At 34.6% G+C, this 22,580-nt stretch overlaps 2 protein-coding genes and 1 pseudogene across 2 annotated transcripts; 2 read left to right on the top strand and 1 right to left on the bottom strand.

Annotated features, from left to right (window-relative positions):
• The first annotated feature begins 2,329 nt into the window (after positions 1-2,329).
• Positions 2,330-3,663, top strand: LOC113050425 (haloacid dehalogenase-like hydrolase domain-containing protein 3). The gene is made up of 2 exons (XM_026213364.1): positions 2,330-2,811; positions 3,060-3,663. The coding sequence occupies exons 1-2, from the start codon at positions 2,482-2,484 to the stop codon at positions 3,453-3,455; spliced, it is 726 nt and encodes a 241-aa protein (XP_026069149.1). The 5' UTR covers positions 2,330-2,481; the 3' UTR covers positions 3,456-3,663.
• A 141-nt stretch (positions 3,664-3,804) lies between these two features.
• Positions 3,805-16,712, bottom strand: LOC113050427 (protransforming growth factor alpha-like). Its single transcript, XM_026213366.1, has 6 exons — positions 16,253-16,712; positions 13,801-13,941; positions 12,611-12,725; positions 11,529-11,678; positions 10,564-10,673; positions 3,805-7,940 (listed from the first exon to the last, which is right to left on the bottom strand). The coding sequence occupies exons 1-6, from the start codon at positions 16,293-16,295 to the stop codon at positions 7,933-7,935; spliced, it is 567 nt and encodes a 188-aa protein (XP_026069151.1). The 5' UTR covers positions 16,296-16,712; the 3' UTR covers positions 3,805-7,932.
• Positions 16,713-19,022: 2,310 nt separating this feature from the next.
• Positions 19,023-21,228, top strand: LOC113050426 (solute carrier family 2, facilitated glucose transporter member 11-like; annotated as a pseudogene).
• Positions 21,229-22,580: the final 1,352 nt, after the last annotated feature.

Genomic DNA, 22,580 nt, shown 5'->3' with positions numbered 1-22,580 from the left:
TAGAATTCACAAAATTATTTTAATCCAACAGGATTTTGAATTTGAATTAGGTAGGCGAAAAAAACATGCAAAACTGCTGGAAAAACACATTTTTGTACTTCAATGTCAATGTCTGATAGTTAAAAAACAATTTACTTAATAATGTTAGCACAATTTAGGTATGTTAAAATAGCCTATTGATTAACAATGTTTTGAAATGTTGATATTTCTGTAATTTAACAAGAGATCAAATCCATCCAACTAATAACACAAAATGTCACATTACTATCATAAAAATCCATTGCTAAAACAATTTTAATGTTTGTGCTGTCTTTTTTCGCCAAAGTAACCGCTCCTGTATGTTTGTAACAAAAGTTTTTTTCATTTTAAACCTTGTGACAATTTCCCGTTTGTTAATAGCCGCTGAATCCCGTTTATTAAGACATTTATAATAGGGAGACAACAATGTGATGCATAGCAGGAATTGGGTTTGCGGTAGACTAAATAAGCGTTTACTTGACTGCTTGGTGTTGAAGGATCTCGTCCAGTAGAGGGCGATGATGCATCTGTAATACTAATTTGTCATGAAAATTATACAAATAATCTTAGTTATACTTTCATAACTATTATATATATATATATAATATAAATATAGCAAAGAGTTCTTGCAATGATCCAGGGTGCCAACCAGAAAGCCTTAATTATGTGAGTCGCTATAATAATATTATTCTACATATTACATTTCATACAGTCAGACTACATGAAAACATTTGGGTAATAGACTCTCAAGATGAACTCTCAAGCTCTCCTTCTGAGATGGTTTTGGACAGAGAGACATCTGTGACAATGAGTGAGAGGCTCTGCATGACCATGATTAATTGAACAGACAGAGACTTCCTTCTTTGAACATGCACATCGAGAGTGCCATCAGACACATTAAAGCTGCAGTAGGTAACTTTTGTAAAAATATATTTTTTACATATTTGTTAAACCTGTCATTATGTCCTGACAGTAGAATATGAGACAAATAATCTGTGAAAAATCAAGCTCCTCTGGCTCCTCCCAGTGGTCCTATTGCCATTTGCAGAAGTTCATCCGCTCCCAGTAAGAAACAACCAATCAGAGCTGCGGTCCGTAATTTGTTTGTGTTCAAAATGTAGAAAAATGTATATAATAAGCGAGTACACCATGAATCCATTTTCCAAACCGTGTTTTTAGCTTGTCCTGAATCACTAGGGTGCACCTATAATAAGTGTTTATATTCGGACTATTTTAGATTGCTTCGGGGGTACCGCGGCGGAGTAACCCAGTACCTTTGTGATTCTTCATAGACATAAACAGAGAGAAGTAGTTCCGGCTACGATGTTCTTCCGCAAGACGCAAGCAGTTCTGTTTATTAACCGCTAGAGCGTCAAAAGTTACCTACCGCAGCTTTAACTACATTTTTGTCATTGTCTTATAATTTTCACTCTGTGGTTCACTCGTCCAGATGTGGACTGTGCTCTACTGACAAAGGACCCCTATTTTAATAAGAAGTTTCTTCAACTAGTTCATGCACACCCCTCCTCCCAACATTCATCACGTGAGCTGCAGCTGCACAGCTCCATCCAGCATTTGGGTGAGTGACTTTTCAGTAATAAGATTAGATGAGGATGTCCTGGTCAACTGTATACTTGTCCATCCAAGTTATAATTGTGCATCATTCAGATTTGCCTTCAGTTAACATGAAATAATAAAAACACTGAAAAGTGTTAGCCAATCAGTTTTGATAGTTAATCGGTTGTTGTTGTTGTTTTTTATCACCTAGCTAATTAAATGTGTTTTAAGCATTACTACTATGTTAGGCCTGGGTGATATGACATCGCGGAGCCTCGCTTTCGATTTCAACATGGCGGTCTGATAGAAATAGTTGGTAGAAAGGCTACTAGAAGTAAATGGGTTCTGTTGTCAACGTGAAACCAACGTGTCCATTAATTGTCTCTAGTTAGTCATGCATGATTAGTCTTGTTTATAATAATTGTATCTCTTTAAAATAAATTTTCAATACAACGGTTATTGCATTTTCAAAATATCTTTGCTCGGCTGTGAATGATTGTTCAGACTCTGATGAAGCAGCACATCCTCACGTGCTACTAGTTGCTTTTCTCATCGCTGCTCAGGATACAAGAACACCACAGTGTTCTTGTATTCTGGGTGAGGCTTTTGAGATTTAAGATTTATTTTGCGAATTTGAGATTTAGTTCAGAATCTTTTCAATAATCAAATATATTTTAAAAATATTAACTTACTCCAAAAATTAATTTAGTTAAACGTGGTCGAATGTGGGATTCTGCTTTTTGAGCCGACAGGCGCCCCTAGAGGAAAACTACTAGTAATCATCCAGTAACCTGAACGTTTACCCTCTGTTACCTCTCTTTCTAACACTACGTTGCCATTTGTAGGTTATGTGTGCATTTTGTATTATCAGAGCATAAGGCTTGTAGGTTTTTAGTCGTATTGGTGATGCGGGGGCCGGTGCGTTGGGTATTATGGGATGTGAAGGACACAGTGTTAAAGGTCCGTCGCTCGGTTGGAGAGCAGTACTGCAGCGAAGCAGAGCGAGCAGGACTAAAACTGCCCGCTGCACAGGTAGAAACTGCTTTCAGACAGGCCTACAGGCAGCTATCTAGCCTATTTCCCAACTATGGCAGAGCTCAGGGCATGAACAGCCAGGAGTGGTGGACTGGACTAGTGAGGGACACTTTTGCCCAGTGTGGGGTAGATGACCCTGCTTTACTGGATAGTCTAGCCAACAAACTCTATCATAACTTTAGTGGACCAGAAAACTGGGAGGTAAGGGGTATTTTACTTTTCAGGTATTTAGCCATTAAAATTAAAAAGATATTCGTCAAACTTAGCATTTTCGGCTGTTGTTATTACTAATTAACAGATCCTCCTGTAGGGGGCGCTCGTTCATTATAAATCTCCATTGCCAGTTATTGATTATCCTCTAAAATGAAAAGCTGAAATAACTTGAACATAGGGAAGTACATACGGTTATGCTCAAGTAACTGAAATTAATTTTATTGTATCACCATCAGGTGTTTCCTGATTCTAATAGAACTCTGATGTTCTGCACCGCTTTGGGACTCAAGCAAGGCGTTGTTTCCAACTTTGACAAGCGTTTGGAAGGGATCCTTCGGGGATGTGGCCTTCTCACTCACTTCTCATTTCTCCTGACCTCAGAAGAAGCTGGGGTTGCTAAACCAGACCCTGGCATTTTTACCCAGGCGCTCGTGCGGTGTGGTGTTCCAGCCTCCAGTGTAGTTTATGTTGGGGACCATTATGTGAATGACTACCTGACCTCACGCTCATTGGGTATTCAAGGTTACCTGCTTGACAGACAAAACTGTAACAGGCACCTTAATGTTCCCCCACAGCATAGACTACAGAGCCTAGATGAACTACCAGCTCGACTGAAACAGGATGCAGCCTGATGATTATGTAATGTTGCTGCAGGCTTAAACTAATTTTTAAATGGGCCATATTTTCTGCAGATGCTTGTTTCGTTTGATGAAACATAAGATGTAAGCCAAAAACATCAGAAAGGAGGATTGGAAATTGTTCTGGAAATGTACTTTTAACTGTATAGTTTTAATGAACTCCTAATGTACTGCTAAAAATTATATTTAATTGTGAAAATTGTTCGGTTGTTATCCACTCTTTTGTAAATATAGTATCTGGTAAAATACTGCTCAGACATCAGTCCCAAAATACAAATGTATGACTGCCAATACATATAGTGCTCTAAAGAAAATATTGAGATTGTATCCATTATAATTAGAAACCCTACACAACTTTTCTCTATTTTCAAATCACATAATTATTTGCTAAATATTTCTAATTAACAATCTCATCCGGCTCTGTCCTGACATAGAATACGTTTTCTTTCAGGCATTTCTTTAATTCAATTAACAAATAATAATTCAAATAATGTGTATATAAATTTAGTTAATTAATATTTTGTTAAATAGCTAAAAATAAAATTGAATAATAAAATTCATAACTACTTATTTCCTCTATAAACAGCAGATGGCGCATTAGTAAGTGTCTTATAGTGTACTGATCGAGGGACATTAACTAAACCTTATGAATCTGAAAAACAAACAAAAGTTGTTATTTAGTCTAATTGTTTTCTTTTTGCCATTTGCAAATCATTTCTACAGTGAAATAGTTCAGACAGACAATAATATTAAAGACAATAGAGGTAGTTTCTGTAGAGGCTGTGGATGGCTGGTGGAGAGGGAGATCATTTAACCCTAATACCCAAATACTCTTATTCCTCCCCATCTGCTCTAGCACAAATACCAGCTATGGTTGTACAGTCAAAAAGATGAAAATTAGTCCAAAAATTAGAATGGCGGGGGAAAAAACAAACCACGAATAACGTTTATGCTCTTCAATTATTGTGGAATTTGCATTAGGATGAGAAGATTATGAAATGAGGGCAAACAGCAGTAGGACACAGACTGTGCACTTCCATCTGCCTATACAGAGTGTTTCCTCAGGCGATCTTCACATAATCGACAACTGGAATACATCCTTTCTGTTGTGTTTCTATCTCGCTGCTCTGTAAGCGTGTTGTGTGTATTCAGTTCCCTCAGCAGAGCGCTTAAAACAAAGCTGGCTTTAGAGGCTCAGCCAGTCGGCTATGAGGGGCTGTGCTGCAATCCAATTGAAAACCTTAATGGGATTGAGAAACCAAATCAACAGAGGATCGTGAAATAAGAAGAAAGGGAGAGGAGATCGAGGTTAAGAGCAGTTAAGATGAAATACGCCAAATAAAGATGAGAAGAATGACAAAAATAAAGGTTAAAAAAAAAAAGTTTCCAAATTGATGCCACAGACGAACCATTTTCAGTGAACAGTTCCACTAAAGAACCATTTTGTGAAGAGCATTTTAATAATCAAAATTCTTTTTTCCAACATAATTAAACTTTTATGCTGTGGAAAGTTTCCATGGATGTTAAAGTTTCTTTACAGGCATCTATTTATCAAGTATGGATTCTTTACTGGGGCACTATATAAATAAATAGAATAAAATAAGTGGAAAGAATTGAAGCAAAAAATAGTCTGTGACCACAAAAAGCGAACGGTAAATTACAAGTGAATAAAAAAATAGTCACGCAATGCCAGTCAAGCAGGCACTTAACTTCATGTGGTCACTCATGTGCAAGCTCAACTGCTTTAGGTCATGATCTCTGGGGGCCTTCCCCCTCATCTCACAAAAGGTTTAGCCAAACAAATAAATAAATAAATTGTTGAGTAAGTAAATAAAGGAGCGGAGCTTTACCTGCAGCAAAAAGAGCACTCTGGCTCTGTTTGACCCTTTTCAAATATTCAGATGATGAAGGATATAAATAAACAGAGTGGAGTTTATAACTGGCAAGGAGGAAAAGTATGCTTCATAAAAAGTGTGATGAAATGAAAAATTACGATAGGTAAGAATCAGGTCCAGTCCAGATTTTGCTGCACTTTGTGATATTTGGAAAAATATGCAAACTTAGACAGAGGTCAAAACACTCAACAAAATGTCATACAGTGAAGCATGTGACAGTCCTATTGGAATCATTTAACTCTTACCTTCATGCCTGACTGATGATCAGAGAAAACACCTCATTCTTCACATACAGTACAACCAAAACAATATTCCCCACAATTTTTTCCCCCAACATGAAACAAGACAGTATTTTCAATAGAACGACAGATGGTGTTTACATTATACCATACACAAACGTCAGTCAATAAGCTACTAATCGGGTTGAAACAGGATTCAGTTGGAACAAAGCAAGAGATGCAACACTGAGCATCATCTCTAGTGCTAAGACCAATTCATCCGTTAGTCTTTAGGTTTGACATCATCATAATCATCATGGATGACTGTAATTCCACATATGGAAATTATGCAATGACTGCATGTTACAAAACTGTTCAATCCGAAATTCCCAATGCTTGCTTTACAATTTTAACAAACTCCTCAACAAAAAAACATTACATTTGGAATATCGTAGGTTTAACACTCACCCACATTTTTTTTTCAACTTCTATTTGTGAATTTTATATTCAGTCCTTATGTTTACAATTAAAGTGAAATATCAGGATCAGTCACGTAGATCAATAAATAAATATAGATAAATCATCCTGAATCTCTTTTTTCAGGCTGATCAAAATCATTCACAAATGTTGTCCGTGCTGACAGCGTAAGCGTTAAATTTTTTACTTGGATGACTTTTGGGATCATTATATCAAATATTTCATGAGGCTTCACGCAGTGATCAGATTTCAGTAACATGGCCAAAAATAAGCCTTTTTTTCTATCTTTCTCTGTGCTAGATCAGTCATTTGCCAGCTTCTGAGAAGGGTTTAGATTGAATAAAACCTACAATGGCATACTTTATACATAAACCTTCTGACCTTAACGGTCACTCAACATTCGTTTTATAACATGAGATTGGCAAAAGCTTGAGGACAGAATAAGATAATGAGAAAACAACGAACATATGGATTAAAATATTTCAGTGTAAAAGTTTCCATCTATCTTTATAAGCATAAGTTGGTAAGGACAGCATGCATCAAACTGAGTAATATCAATAATGGTTTGAGCCTCTGTATGCATATGTGTGCCCCAATAAACATTATAATAGTGAATTAGGCAATTAAGATACAGTGAAGTGTTATTCTTTAAGTGCGTGAATAAAGATGCACTATAGCCATCACCAACATCCATCATGAAAAATATAGGTGCAGATTTAAAGGTGACTGTATTCACAGCGTGTTTGAAATGTACATTGCACAAGAAGAGCACAATGAAATGTGTGTAATTATGTGATAAGACATGCATCCAATTATTCCATATGTGAACATGCAGATGTTATGTGACGTCATAACACGGCTAAAAATAGTGAACATACTGAGGCTCCCATTCTAAATCATTTACCCTACTGATCCTGACAAATTTTTGATAGCGAACAAGCAAATTCTGTGCATGAAGACAATTTTTTTGTGGGATTTGTGAATCTATGCATAACTTCAAGTTACATGTCATTTTTGTGAATGGTTTTATCATACATTTCCAATATTTGTATTTTTTAAAAAATGTAATTATAAATGTAAAATAAATTATTTGTCCCTCAGAGCCGGCTATAGTGTCTCATGTTTGCTGTTAATCTATGAAAAGTTGTTTACAATTTTTAATCAACATTATAAGGAGATCAAGCTCAAATAAATTGGCAAAAGAGTCTGTTGTAGTTTTAATATTACATGCTACTCGTTAATGTTAAGTAATCTCCCATTCTTTATCCATAATGTGATTCAGAAAATAATGTGATATTATATCCTTGTTAAAAAGTATATCTTAAAGTACTTTTTAGTGAGCTTCACATCTCATTAATAGCATATTATCAGTGTTTTTTTATGATTACAGTATTTTAAAAGACAAAAACTGGGAAAATGTTGTCTTATACATCTATAAAGGTAATTATAGCTTTAAGATAAGCTCTGTTAGTAAGAATGATTTTTCTATAACCTCTCTCAAAGTTTTTTTTTTTTTTGGGCCATAGATCCGTACCTTATTCCAAATGGCCATGTGTCTACATCACTGGATGCTGTAGCTAAGTTCCATGTAGTTTGTTCTGAGTTCTTCTTTCAGAGTTTCTCAGTTTTTGAGTTCCATCTTGAACTCTTGTCATTGCTGTTGTTGTTCCAGAATCCATATCCTTTTAGGAATGACTCAGTCAGTCTGAATGTAAAGTTCCATGTTTGGGTTCTCCCACTGTCCACATCGAAATGCTCTCAGTTGTCTCTCAACTCTCTGTAGTTTGAGAAACGCAGTCATAGTGAAGTCCAGGAGTAAGATGAAATATTTTTTAGTCTCATTTTTAAGAGAGCACCTGCATGAGCTCCAGAAAACTCATGTCAAACCACTGCATGGGAATAGACAAAAATGAAACATATAAGGATTACGTCATTGCAAGTCATGTAGAAGCCTTTTTTTCACATAATAAGATTCTATAAGGAGGAAAGGCAGAGGGGTTTGATCAAACTACTCCAAAACACTTTTCAAATTAATACCTTGTGTGTAAGGAACATTTTCTGATGAGATGAGAAGACAATAAGTAGGAAGTGGAAGAGAAAATTGACAAAACAAACACATGTAAGACAAACATGACACAATGTTTCGCCATAGTCTGATGACATGCAAATGTACTGATATGTTACTGTGGAAACACAGGCACAGTTCTACCTAACAATTAGAAATGCCTGACGATGCTGACAAACTATGTGACAACGTCCCGTTGACAAATCTAATTAAAGCTTTGCAATACTCTGTCAACAAGCAGCACTGTTGAGCAGACTGGCAGTGATAACTGAGGGTATTTGTATGGACAAAATTCCAACAATTCCATTTCTAATTGTGTAATTATGTCTGGGGATATTCAGTTCCTCCAGTGATTACACATAATCTGCCCACTAAAACAAGGAACATATGCTCACAACATAACATGAAATATGCTACCAAGCTAAAGTTTGGACACTCTACTGAATCATTTTTCAAAATCGTTCTTAAAAACCTTTTGATCTAAAAACTTAAAGGGATAGTTCACCCAAAAATGAAAACTACCCAATGATTTACCACTCATCCTAGGTGTATATTACTTTCTTCTTTCAGTCGAATGCAATCAGAGTTATATTAAAAAATGTCCTGGCTCTTCTAAGCTTTATGATGGCAGTAAAAGGTGGTTGAGATTTAAAAGCCTAAAAAAGTATGTCCATCCATCATAAAAAGTGCTCCACGTGGCTCCGAGGGGTTAATGAAGGCCTTCTGAAGTGAAGTGATGCATGTGTGTAAGAAATATATCCATATTTAAAACTTTATAAACTCGTACACACATTCACAGGAGAGTGGCGAGGACGAAGATGTAGTTTAAGCTCCAGTGAGAATATGCTAGTCTCGCAGGAGCCAAGCTTTATTAATAGCAAAGGAAATCCAGTTGGCTTATATTTAATTTTTTTTTTTTTTTTTGCAAATCCTTGTTTTGTACTTATTGTTCATGACTGGGGTTTTGTTTTGCTCTCTCCTCTGCACTTCCACATTCGTCACTTCTCACCCGAGCTTAATAAAGTTTTAGAAATTAAGTTAATAAAGTTTTAAACATGGATATATTTCTGAAAGCACTTTTTGGGGTTTCAAAATCTCAACCACCATTTAGAGCCATTATAAAGTTTAGTAGATGAAGGACATTTTTTAATATAACTCTGATGGCATTTGTCTGAAAAAAAGAAAGCCATATATACACCTAAGATGGCTTGAGGGTGAGTAAATCATGAGGTAATTTTCATTTTTGGGTGAACTATCCCTTTAAGGATTTACTTTCAAATAGTTTTGTAGACAAAGGAAACACTCACTATTATCTAGTTGCTTATTAGCATGCCTATTATTAACATATTGGCTTTTATTAATACTTATAAAGCACATATTAATGCCTTATTCTGCATGACCATATACTACATCCCTAATCGTATCCCATACCTAAACTTAACAACTATCTTACTAAATATTAACAAGCAGCAAATTAGGAATGAGGCAAAAGTCGTAGTTAATGGTTTGTTGATGGTCAGAATTGGACCTTAAAATAAAGTGGGATCTAGACAAACGGTTTCTTTTTTTATTATTTGTTTTACTGTTTAAATGTTTGACATCAGCATTTTTTAAAGCACTTTAATTTAATAATACTTTAATTGCAGAATAATGCATTAAAATGTTCAAAAGGCAGTAGAGAGTAAAACATTTAAAGTTTGTTACAAAAGATTTCTATATCAAATAAATTTATATTCTTCAAAGAACCTAACGAAAAATGTATTATGTATCTACAAAAATATCAATAAGCACAACTATTTTCAACATTGAAGATAAAAGAAATGTTTCTTGAGCACCAAAATAGCAAGTTTAAAATTATTTCTAAAGGATCATGTGACACTGAAGATGGGAAAATTCAGCTTTGCATCACAGAAATAAATTACATTTTAAAATGTATGAAAGTAGAAATACTTTATTTTAAACTATAATAAAAATTCCCCCAATCCTTATAATTTTTATTTTCTACATTTTAAACTAACAGTAAATTGTATGTAGGTGTGTCAAAACTGGCAGTGTTTATAATTTACATATTTCACATTTAATCTTTGTATCTTAATTAGGCTTAATTACGAGTTAAACAAAAGAACCGATTGAACGCACTGACACATTTAATGCCCTACACATTTCAAATAAAAGTTTATTAGTCTTTGTTTCACCATGACCAACTATTACTGTAGTCTCTGACAATCTTAGGGCAGAGTGACAGCAGATGGCTAAACTAACAGCTTAAACCCTTGAGCAAAGACAAATCATAGACCATTAAAAGTTAAAGGGCTCACACATATGCTGGTCTCAGTATGCAAACACCCCCTATTGATGATCATAATTAGACACTGCATGACACTTTACACGCGACATTACAGCTCAGCAAAAAGTTGTGTAAAAATGGAAATATAGCACCAGAATACCTGTTTCTGAGTGACAGCAGGATGTCCCACCCGTCAGAATACTCCTAGGCTTCTCTGACCAACACGAAATGGTGTTACCTCGCCCACAACCACCCCGTCTCCACCAACAACTAGAAAGACAATGTGTGAAGTCTGTAAATGACCTCTTTCTCCTTCCACAAAAATTGTATTGCACAGTTAATTCAACAAAGACAGAAAGACAGATAACAGAATAAACCCAACAAATAACCTGCTCTGGGGAAATTATGATATATGCTGGGATTCATAATAAATAAATTAAGCCCTTGTAATTAGATTATATTACGCTCTTAAATGCTTATAATGAGATCATACTTTTTATACAGTTCTACATACAAACATTGTTTGTACTGTAAATGTTACACGATTGCAGATACTCTAATATGCTGATTTTGTGCTCAATTTTTATTGTTGACCAATTAATAATAATTGACAATTTTATCAATGTTGAAAATTTTATTTGCTACTTTATATTGTTGTCGAAACTGTGATTAAAAAAATATATAATTCAGGATTCTTTGATGAATACAAAGATCGAAAGAACATTATTTGGAATAGAAATATAATGTTTCTTGGCTGAATAAAAGGTTTCTTTATTTTATTATTATTATTATTATTTAATAATAAATGGTAAATGGTAGTGTATTAAAGTTTTCACAAAATATTAAGAAGCATAAGATTGATTTCAACATTGATAATAATAAGAAATGTTTCTTGAGCATTAAGTTAGCATATTAGAATGACTTCTGAAGGATCATGTGACACATAAGAGTAGACTAATTAATAATTTGCTGTCACAGTAATAAATTACATTTGAAAATGTATTTAAATAGAAAATAGTTTTTTAAATTTCAATCATATTTCACATTATTACATTTTTACTCTATTTTTAAAAAAGTGAATAATAAATACAGATAAATGGGTAGATTTAAATGAATCATACTCACTTTAGTAGAGTGCACAGCAGCATGAGTAGAACACTGCCCACCACACACAACACCAGCATGGTGGCCACAGTCTGTTGCCTGTGGTTAGATGCCACCACTGCCAAGAGGTCTGCATGTTCACATCGCATGCCCACAAAGCCAGGATGACATCTACACAAAAATGCACAAGAGTGATTTTTATTATAATTGAAAAGGGAGCTTTATAAAACTAAAACCAAAAATGAAAATAAACACTGCAAATCATAAGTATATTTAATAAATGTTCATAAAAGCATTTCATTTCAGAATGAGGACCCTGCCAGTATCATGTTCATAATATAAATCAAATTCAAACTGACTACAATTTATTTGACTTTTGTGGTGAACTACTACATAATGATATGGACATAGAAAAAACAATAAATTCCTTGAAAACAGGAGGACTCCTACCAACTTAGACACAAGCACCAACACGGAGTTGAATACTGCTATTGTGCCAGATTTATACATGGAAATGCAATTTAGCAAAGGACAAAACACTCTTGTCTTGACAAGGACAGCTTAACGAAGATGCTGTTAGCATTTATCCAGAAGAATTTATCCAAGTGAGTCAGCAATCAAAATGTATGTCAGAATGTTTAGCCGTTTAATCCCATTATTATATGAAAATATATGTTGTTTGACCAGAGAGAACAAAAGATACAATGAGATTAAAAAATAAATGAATAAAAAAATCTGACCCAAACAACAATCACAGTACTAGGATTCTGTAATGTTGTTTTTTTTCAGTGAGTATTTCATATAAAAAGTTGGTAGTGACAGCATTAAAGTCAAATTTCCAACCTTCTAAAAGCATGTTGTAAACTGCTCTTGTAAAACAAAACCAGCACTATAACGACTGAAATATATATAAAAATAACATAAGACTGCTTGAACATACAGATCAGTTTTGACTCCTTAAAAACATGCAGTTCTTTATTATCAAATTTGAAAAGGCTAATGTGAACATGCAGATTGTTAACAGACTACGGAAAGTCAGAATGCCGGAAATATGCATGGAAAAAAATAATCCAATTAGAAAATAAGACAATCTTAGAACTTACATGCATGCAGGTGTTTCCTCCAGTATGAGAAAGCGACATGTGCCATGAAAACAGAAGTGGTTATGGGAGTCAGGGCAGTCATCGAAGTGAGAGTGGACAGCGGCTGCTATAAATTCTAAAATGTATGCAAACAAAACAAAATAAAAGAACCTGGGTTTAATATGGACATAAATCACCATTTCTTGGTTGATAAAATACAAAGATCTATGCAAGAATTCCTTAAAAATTATTTGCAAATGTTATGCCTGATGACCATTAATACTGTTGCCCAGTAACTCAGTTCCTCATAGAGTTGTGAACATAACACAAGTTTACTACATCATTACTGAACCCGCTTCAACACAAACAGAATGATCTACTTATATTACATTTCCAGCTTTTATTGCCTTCAAAACTGGAGCCAAATTTGTTATATCTTGAAGAACCGAAGAAGTGGAAGATAGAAAATAATTCTAAGTTCTCAGTGAATCAGAATTAGAAGATTTCGTACATAGATCACAGCCCTTTAGATTTTATCTTTTCAAGGCTGCCCCTTTCTCAGACTCTATCCTCCCTTAAGGCACACTTTTGATCTAAAGAGAGCACAAAAGCAGACATGGTGTAAGACAATAAATAGCTAGACTTAGCCAGGACTAGCGGTCAAGATCTGAGGGGATTTCTTGAAATTGACAGACTCCTGTTTCTAATCATTGTGAGCTTGGCCTGTAGAAGGTATTTACACTGGATGAAAACTGTTTGCAGTATAATAAATAAAGGACCATGGTTAAAAGCTTCTGCCTTTGTATTAGCAGCCTACTAATACCACGTGTGATTTCATTATGAAAAAAAGAAGGTTTATAGCATTATTTACGAATTTACATCATTGTTGATAAGATTTTGAAATGTGGCCATTGCACTGAAAAATTAATGAATGATTGCAGTTGATTGTTGAGGAGCAGTGTTTAAGCAGACAAAATGATTGGAGGTGTCTGGCATACATCACCAGAGAGAAGTCTGTAATTTCCATAGGATGATTGATATCATCAAGTTTTCATATAATGTCGACTTCAACATTCTTTTTAATTTCTATGAGGATGTGGTCTAATATTTAATATATTCCATATTCACTGATTCAAAAAATACACATGGGATTTCTAGCCTGTGAAACCCAAAATGAGCTAAACATAAAGGAAAAAGCAGACAGAGCATACTTTTGACACGTGAAGTAGTAGTGGTTGTGGTCGTGCTGCTGGTGGTGGTCGTGGTCGTGGTGGTAGTTGTTGTGGTGGTGGTTGCAATGGTTGTTGTTGAGGTAGAATTCTCTTGCACCTGCCCATATGTAAAAAGGGATCCTACAAATCAAACACAGCAAGCACATATTCAAAAACAATAGCACCACAATGGAACTCTATTGTCGTTGAGAACAGCTAAATAGAAGAGGACGAGGTGTTCAAAACTATTCAAATGTCACTGCTACTGCCTCTGTGGAATCTAGTATTGTGAACACCTTACCCAAATGGGAAAATGAGGATCCAACAAAGTCAAAAATTGCCAGACTCATGACCGTTACAGCAATGAGAAAACAGCGGAACAACAGCATCACACACTAGAGAGAAAAAGGCTTGAGTGGCGTCCAGTGCAAATGAGAAATAGCTACTTAAAGCCCACCTGCTTTAGACTCAGAGATCAATTAAAATGCCCTGGAACATCATTGGGAGCAACTGACTTCTGACCTTCAGACTATTTTAAGAGCTACAAGGGAATGGCTGGGTTAAGATAAATTAAAGTGGATTTGTGATGCGGATCTCTCCGCATACACAGGTAAGACACTGCCGGAGGAATCGTTAACATGGCGTAACTAATTCACTCGTACATTTACAGAAAATGGAAGAACCACCACAAATCCCAAAATGTATTGCTCTGCTCTAAAACTTATCTAGCGATAGAGTTTTAATGTATCATATATGCGTAGAATTGCATTGCAATGAGCTCAGTGGAAAATAAATCCAAGATGAGTTAAGAAAATGTTTATTATTAAAAAACAGAAAGTTCTGATATGCCAATTAGAGTATTGTGCTATTTGCTTAGCAACACACTCATGCCAAACTAGTGAAAACATTTAGTCGAGCAACCCTTGCAAAGAGCTCTCTGTTTAGGGGTTAGAGATGCTGTCTATTATAGTGTGTTCCAAATTCTCCATGATGGTTCCATGATGGTTAGGAAGTAGCTGCCTATGTAGGCATTAGACAGTGATACAGAACAATCAGTTCTTGAAAAATAATATTTTTTTGACACTGGCTGTCAATTTAATTCTATTAAATTATGTCACTATATAAATACACCTAATAAGGCCTCTCAACTGAATTTATGTCAAATGCTAATAATATTGATAAATATACATATATGTTTTTAAAGATTGACAGCCTATAAATCTAGAATCTATTTTTAAGTAAAGTCCACTCATCCACTGTAAGGACATAAAAAAAAATAAAAAAATACAGAGACATATCTCAAAATATTTAAATCTATCTGTATCAGTTTTGGACCAATATGAGCATGAGAATTTGTATTTTTGGGTGACCTAGCCCTTTAAGTTAAGAAAACCCTTTCTTATCATTGCAAGGATATTCCTTCTAAGGGTTTGCTTAACTTACCATCTGCCGTTCCTTAACCATCATTGTACCAAAATCGCTTACTGAGATTATGGGACCTTGATCACAGGAAACCTTGCCTATATCCTTAAAAAAACCAAAACAGCTGCTTACAGTACAGATACAATCACTCAGTCATTAAAAGTAGCGAGTCTAGCGACTTTATGGGGCATTAAGTCAAATCAAATTCATATGAAATATTATCACAACACGTTTCAAACTAGCTTTACGGAAAGCCTTACTGTTATGATGCTTTACCACAGAGCATCCTGCATCAGAAAAATTGCCTGGTCATGATTGAATGCATATTAACATTTGCTTAATATTAAAAGCACAGAAAGCAACAACAGACATCATGTCCTGCTGATTTTAAAATTGCTTCGGTAACCTTTACTGAATTTCTCTAATCAAAATTGTTTACGGAGTTAAGAACTTGGCTTGATTATAGAAACAAAGCCATAAAAGATGGACACTAAAGAATAGCTCTATATTTAAACTAAGCTCTGTTAACCTCGTTAGAAGCAAGACTTATGAGCCAAATAAGCTGCTGGACAAAAAAGGACAGCAAACCACTGCTTCTTCCATGACTTGGATAAACACTGAGAGCACATTATTCATGCTATACAGCTAAAAAACAAACAAACAAACAAAAAATTTACAACAAACCAGAATAATTATATGTTGGACATTACTAATAAGTCTGTCATTAAAGTTGATGAGGATGAAACGGTGGGTGTCAGGAGATAGTCACTTCACATACTTCCCCTAATATCATTGTTTTTTTTATATATATATTGACGATTAGAGGACTGTAAAATTATGACGCTACAAACATCTACCTCTCTTATATTAAAAATGTGGCGACATTGTTGTTTTCTTTATATTTCAAACGTTTAACTTTAATAGTTTGCATTAGTGCCTCAATAATTTATGCATATTATTATTTACTTAATAAAAATAATAGCAGTAACTGTTAAATCGAATGAACACAACATCAAATATTTTTACTCACCGGTGAGAAGGAATATTGTATCCCAAAAAGCACGATACATCATTATAAGGCGTTTAGGTGGCTTGGTGGTAAGGATTCGCAGCGTCGTTTCTTATATTAAAACGTTTACTCTAGCCAACTTTAAGGAAATCTGAATTCCAGAGTAAAACTGTGTGATTCTTTCTTCACAGTTTCATGAATCTTTCTCGACAAAAGACGCCATGCGTCGATTCAGGTATTTTAAACTTGACGTCTAACTTGAGCACCACCGTCTTACCACTGACGTCATATAAAGCCCTAACTGTATTTTTTTTTCTAATTAACTATTATGATACAGATAAGAGGTAAAACATTGTTAACTACAAAACCACATCACTAATAATCAGTCATAGCTCAGAACCTTCTCCACTCCTTTGACATCCTTCTGTTGTGCGTGCGTGTGCTTGTGCGCGCGTGCACTCGTGTGCGCCAAAGAGAGGCGTGCATTTGCTTGAGACCAGGGAGTGTTGTAATATTTTTATTTAAACCCCTGTAACTATTTTATTATATATATTTATATATATAATATATCATTTATTATATAAATGATGACTTAACTATTTTATTTGGTTTTCTTTAAGTATGCATTTTTTTATTTGATATTCAGAACCTACATAGTGAGTTGAATTTTAAATGTATTGTTAAACGTCTACTAAAATATGTGAGATACACTTTTTTTAACTTTTTTTTTTTGTGGTTAGTAATGTCTTTAAAAAGATTTAGGGTCCTGGTTACACTGACCTGGCTACATCTGATCTCTATTTTAATTGTTGTGTTTACCTTTACTGTACTGTATTTGTGGCGTAGGCTACACTCCCACAGGTAGGCATATTACCGTACCTGGTTAAAATGGTTTCTCAAGACTAGATTGAGAAACCATTGAGAAACCATAGATCGTCTTTGTGGTCTGCTGTTACAACACATAAGGGGAAGAACCCAAATGTCCAGGTCTTAGGGTGAGTTAAGCATTTTATTGTGTTACCTTAACTCATCTCTTTAAGCATTTTCTTAGTTGATCCAAATTGTTAAATACTAATTTATTTCATAGGCCAACCATAAACCAAGCTTTTGCCTATTCCTTCATTTCTTTATTTATGTAGTACTTATTTATTTATTTATTTGCAATTCAACATCATAGTGCAAACTTCAAGAGTGCAAAAATATGATAATGTTATGCTGCCCCCTAATGGAATGCAGGGATATGGTCTAATATTATTACTCCTGTTCTATATACTGCGATACCATAAATATTTCTCAAGTACATGTGATGATTGAATGTAAAACAACCTGAAATTTATTTGTATTTAAAAACAAATTATAATAATAATAACAATATGTAACTATTCAGTTTTACAGTACCTACAGTTATATTTATATTCTGATAGGTGGAGTTGAACTAGTTTAATATCATCTAATTTTTCTTTTAAATGGATATGGACTTGAAAGTGGATACAATGCCAATGTCTGCATGGAACAGTATAGTTTAATTCAACAGGTTTTCTCATTGTTTTATCTAGTCAGGAGGGTGGTTGGTTGTATTCTGAGGTTACTTATTGGCTGTTATAGACGTGTGTCATAGTCTTGAACTCTTTTCTACGCACCTTTCTCAGAGCATTACTGCCTCATTTAATGGCGAGCCCAAATGACAACTACCTTCTCAGTTCTTAGATTTTATCCTCTGGATTATTTTTCTCAAAGCATTATTAGTACTTATAAAGAAGACAGCGTGACCACAAAGGGAAAGAAGATAGAGTGTTTATGTCATAATTGCTGCTGTTATTTTTCTTTAGTCTGCTTTTTGTTTTTAAATTAAATAAATAGCTGTTAGTTCCACTGTAAAATCATATAAATGCGACTAATAATGACATTTGAGTAAAATATTATTAAAAAAAATACATTTAAAATTCATTTGTTGATCACATCAAGGCACTTAAAATCCTTTTTGTAGGTTCATACATAACATCATATGTTGACACTTAGAAATTAAATTGTGCTTGTGAAAGAGTAAAAATGTTTACATTTATGTCATATTAGTAGTCTCTTTGTCTGTTAAGGCCAATTGCTAGTTTTCTGTTCTGTGCTCGTTCCTGCAGGTCATTCAGAACTTTGCCAATGAGACATTTATGGAGCGATGGGGAATACAGTTGGGGGCTTATGAAGTCACACTGATATGGACCTTTATTGTTTCCATTTTCTCACTGGGTGGCTTTATTGGGGCCCTGATAGCAGGGCCAGTGTCTGTAAGTTTCAGGAGGTGCAGTTAATCTTGTTGTTATACAGTATAATATTAAAGTTCATGTTTCATACAAATTGTTTTATTTATCTTCATTTAGACTTATTTTAATATGATATAAATTTAAAAATTTACCATCTCCAGATTTTTGGTTGGCATAAATATATGTATACACTTTTAATGTGATAATCAGGTTCTTTCCCAGAATGTCAAAGCTGCTTTTGCACACAATGAAAGTAAACCATTCACTTATTTTGCATATAAAAAATATTGTGTTTCACAAAAGAAAGTAAAAATATATGTTTGAAATGATATGAAGGAAAGTAAATAATGGCAAAATTGGCTCATTGTCATCTCTGATCTTTTGGAAATCTGCATGTAATTCTCACACATGATTATATCCATTAATCATGTTTGTTCCAGAGCACTGCAGCGTCTGCGAGGCTGTGAGGTGCAGAGAGAAGAGCTGGATGAGATTCTGCAGAAGCAGAATGAAACTAAAGGTGAGCGTGCCAAACAGCCATAGGAGCTCTTCACTTACCGCAGTGTTCGCTGGCTTGGCAGCACATCACTGTGGCGGTACTGAGCAGTGCCATGCAACTGTGCAGTAATGACTTGGTGAGACCCTGCCTATGTCCAGTCCTGTCAATATTTCCTGGAACTTAGGTGGAAATTCAAGTGTAACTGGATCACCGGTGCATTGCTTCATAAATTGAATGTTAACCTAAGAAAGCACACCCAGTAGCTCACAAGAATTAATGTTTCATGCTAATGTTAATATCTTTAGATATTATATTTATATATATATATATATATATATATATATATATATATATATATATATATATACTGTATTTATGTACATAACGTTTCCTTAAATATATTAAGCAGCACAAATTTTCAATACTGATAATAAGAAATGTTTCTTGCACCAAATCATAAGAGACTTTAAAATAACATTAAAAGATCTTATTGACTACAAACATGAATGGTAATTTCATTTTTATTCATACAAAATTTTCATCTTTAAAAATGGTGCATATTAATATATATTCACTTGTAATATTGTGCAAAATAAATATTTTTTTTAGTAAATTCCCTTCGGTTACTTAGCATTTGTGGTTAATAGCAGTTAAAAGCCACATTTGAATCTTTTTCTGTAACTTAAATGAGGAAACTATAACAGCAAATGACTTAGTGACTTGCAAAGCATGCTTTGATCAATCTCTCCTGTACTTAACACTTTTTTGAACATGACTCAAAATGCTTCAGAGGGATTTCAAGTGTTAGTCCTGGTGTGTGTTTTGCACACTCAGAAATCCAAAAGATTAAGGACCTTTTTCTTTCAATCCTCAGATTTACTTCTATGCATCAAATGTATTCCAACAAGCGGCTCTATCTCCAGGACAGATTCAGTATGTGACCACTGGCACTGGGATGTGTGAATTCACCACTTGCACTCTGTGTGTGAGTCTGCCATTCATCTGTTAACAATTGTGTAACTGTCTCAGAACAATACAGGCAATCCTTTGACCCACTTGCATGAGATGTGAGTAAATTAATGCACCCTGAATGCTAGACTGATTTAGGCTAAATACAGAATAACTTCTGTTTGGAATGACATGGTTAAACATGAATTTTTAAATATGTGTGTCAGAACCTGTTAATAATAGAAAGGTTGGGTAGGAGGCTGATGTTGATGGGCTGTGATCTTCACTGTGGCTCTTTCACTAGAGTTGTGTTTTATTCAGTGTTGTATTACCTCTTTTTCCCTTTACCAACACACACACATAGTCACACGGAAGGTTATGTACAAGCTAATGTCTAACCTAATGTCTAACCTCAAAGTGGACACATAATGTCCAGCTTTAACCTCATTGTCATCTGGAGTGTTCAGCTGAATGAACATCATCTTTGGTTAACTATGACTTTTACTTATGTTTTTACATTTCACCCAATAGAATATGGTTACCTGGATGCCTTACCTGAGCATGACCTGCATCTTCACCTACATTCTCAGCTTTGGCATGGGACCAGGTAAATTACAACACCCTACTGTCATTTCATATTTATCAAAACTGTGTTCCTATTCTTCATACGGTAGCTGGGGTGACTGGAATGCTCCCAACAGAGATTTTTAACCCGACGACCTGTCCTGCCTATCTCTAATGTGGCTGAACCTCTTCATTATTGGGATGATCTTCCCTTTCCTTGTGGTGAGAACTTGTGGGGGAAAAAGTCATATTTTCGAACGTTAAGATAAATGCCACGTATTTCATTTGTGTTTAAATGATTTTTAGATGTTTTAACTGTAAATTTGACAAAGTACCCATTAAGAATAAGATTTCTTTCTTAATGTCCTCTGTATGTGTTTTTTGCAGAGTGGTTTAGGACAGTATTGCTTTGTGCCATTTGGGGCTGTGTGCCTCCTGACTGCTTCATATATTCAGATGGTTCTACCCGAAACCAAGGGAAAGACCCTATCCATGATCACTAAAGAGTTTTACAGACTCAATTACCATGGACAGGTGAAGATGGATCCAGAAGGAAAACAAGCTCAGTATCTACTAGGGGAAATCTTTCACTCCATTGCTCCATATAGAGTGTTAACAATTCTCACCAACTAAATTAATATGTTTTAGAATAATGTCTTTAAAATGATGCCTTAATTGTTCTTCACCACACCAAGATTACATCTTGCCATGTTTCTTTGTACGTGCATTACTTGCTGATTAAATGTCATATTCTGCATTTAAAAAATATCGACTTGCTTTGTTACTTGATTCATCCATTAATCATGCATTACCATTTCACATTAATAAAATATATATATATATATATATATATATATATATATATATATATATATATATATATATATATATATATATATATTGCTAACCATAGTCCTAACTGCTTAGAAATGAATGGAAGGAAGTGCTCTGTAGCTCCCTTTACCACGATTCAGAATATTTTTTTTAGTTTTGTTAGTACATTTGAAACAGGAGATGGTTTGACTTTGGCAGGGTCATTCAGGGTGTGCAGTTATTACAATTCTGTTGAATGTTTCTCCTCTAGTTCAGTGTGACTCCATAACACTCTTACCGTGGTGAACCCCTGAAGCTTTTCTTACAACAGAGAGCTTTAGTTCACAGTGAACACGTGATTCTGGCTGGTGTTTAGAAAAGATAAACAAGGCTATTCTGCTAAATCTGTTGCTTATTTCTGCACAAAATAGCAACCCTACCTAAACTTCAGCGAACTTTGAAGATACAAATTGTTTTGGATCACCAGTTACCCAGTTGACTCATTTAATGTAGTTTTGTACTGGACTGGGCTGTTAAAAATCTACAGACATTCATGTGTTATCCTTATCACAGTTATTAATACTGAAGTTGTTCATTAAAAAAGAAAATTCTAATACAACAGATCAGTTGGTTTTGGGGTATAATGAAATGGGTTAGCTATTAAAATTAGGGTGAAGTGAGCAAAAGTAGAACACTTTTTGGTAAACCGTGTTAAATATTCCGTGTCTTTTTCAGGTAAAATGGGACACATTTTCAGCTAGTTGGTGCTTAGGTATTTGCTTATGATTGGACATTGTACAATTTTTATAGAAATGTCAAAATATAAAATTATTGCTTCATACCAATGGATCTATACTAGCGGATTGTGCTGCTGAAAGTGAATTCATATATAGTCTATTCATCATAGTAATCATCATAAATAATTAAAACACTTCACCAGAATTGCAAATTTAGGAAAGTTAAACATCCTCTTCAACAGAGGTACATACATTTAAAGCATAAAAAAAAGAAAAAGGATTCATTTAAATGGTTTATTTATTCATCCATTGCACTTCAGCCCTGGTTCACACTGCTGTTCTTTCAAGTTAAATATCCAACATTTCAAATCTTTCTGCATTTCCTGTACATTTTCTACTGCCCAGCTATTTAATACAAATGGAAACACAAAATAAGCAGTGCTGTACCGCATTATGCAAGAAAATAATTTTTCATTGAAAACAATATGCATAAATTCAAAACTCTGCTCACCTCATTTGACCTCAAGCTAGTG

This window comes from Carassius auratus, chromosome 31 (assembly GCF_003368295.1).
Source record: "Carassius auratus strain Wakin chromosome 31, ASM336829v1, whole genome shotgun sequence".
Lineage (NCBI taxonomy): Eukaryota > Metazoa > Chordata > Actinopteri > Cypriniformes > Cyprinidae > Carassius > Carassius auratus.
This window is presented reverse-complemented; position numbering and strand designations above follow the sequence as displayed.

What these genes read in the sequence shown, in the direction of transcription:
- LOC113050425 (XM_026213364.1), top strand. Translation starts at nt 2,482, where the DNA reads ATGCGGGGGCCGGTGCGTTGGGTATTATGGGATGTGAAGGACACAGTG. An exon ending in GTGGACCAGAAAACTGGGAG is followed by an intron (nt 2,812 to 3,059) that starts GTAAGGGGTATT and finishes TATCACCATCAG; the next exon opens with GTGTTTCCTGATTCTAATAG.
- LOC113050427 (XM_026213366.1), bottom strand. Translation starts at nt 16,295, where the DNA reads ATGATGTATCGTGCTTTTTGGGATACAATATTCCTTCTCACCG. An exon ending in TACTACTTCACGTGTCAAAA is followed by an intron (nt 12,726 to 13,800) that starts GTATGCTCTGTC and finishes CATACATTTTAG; the next exon opens with AATTTATAGCAGCCGCTGTC. An exon ending in GAGGAAACACCTGCATGCAT is followed by an intron (nt 11,679 to 12,610) that starts GTAAGTTCTAAG and finishes ATTTTTGTGTAG; the next exon opens with ATGTCATCCTGGCTTTGTGG.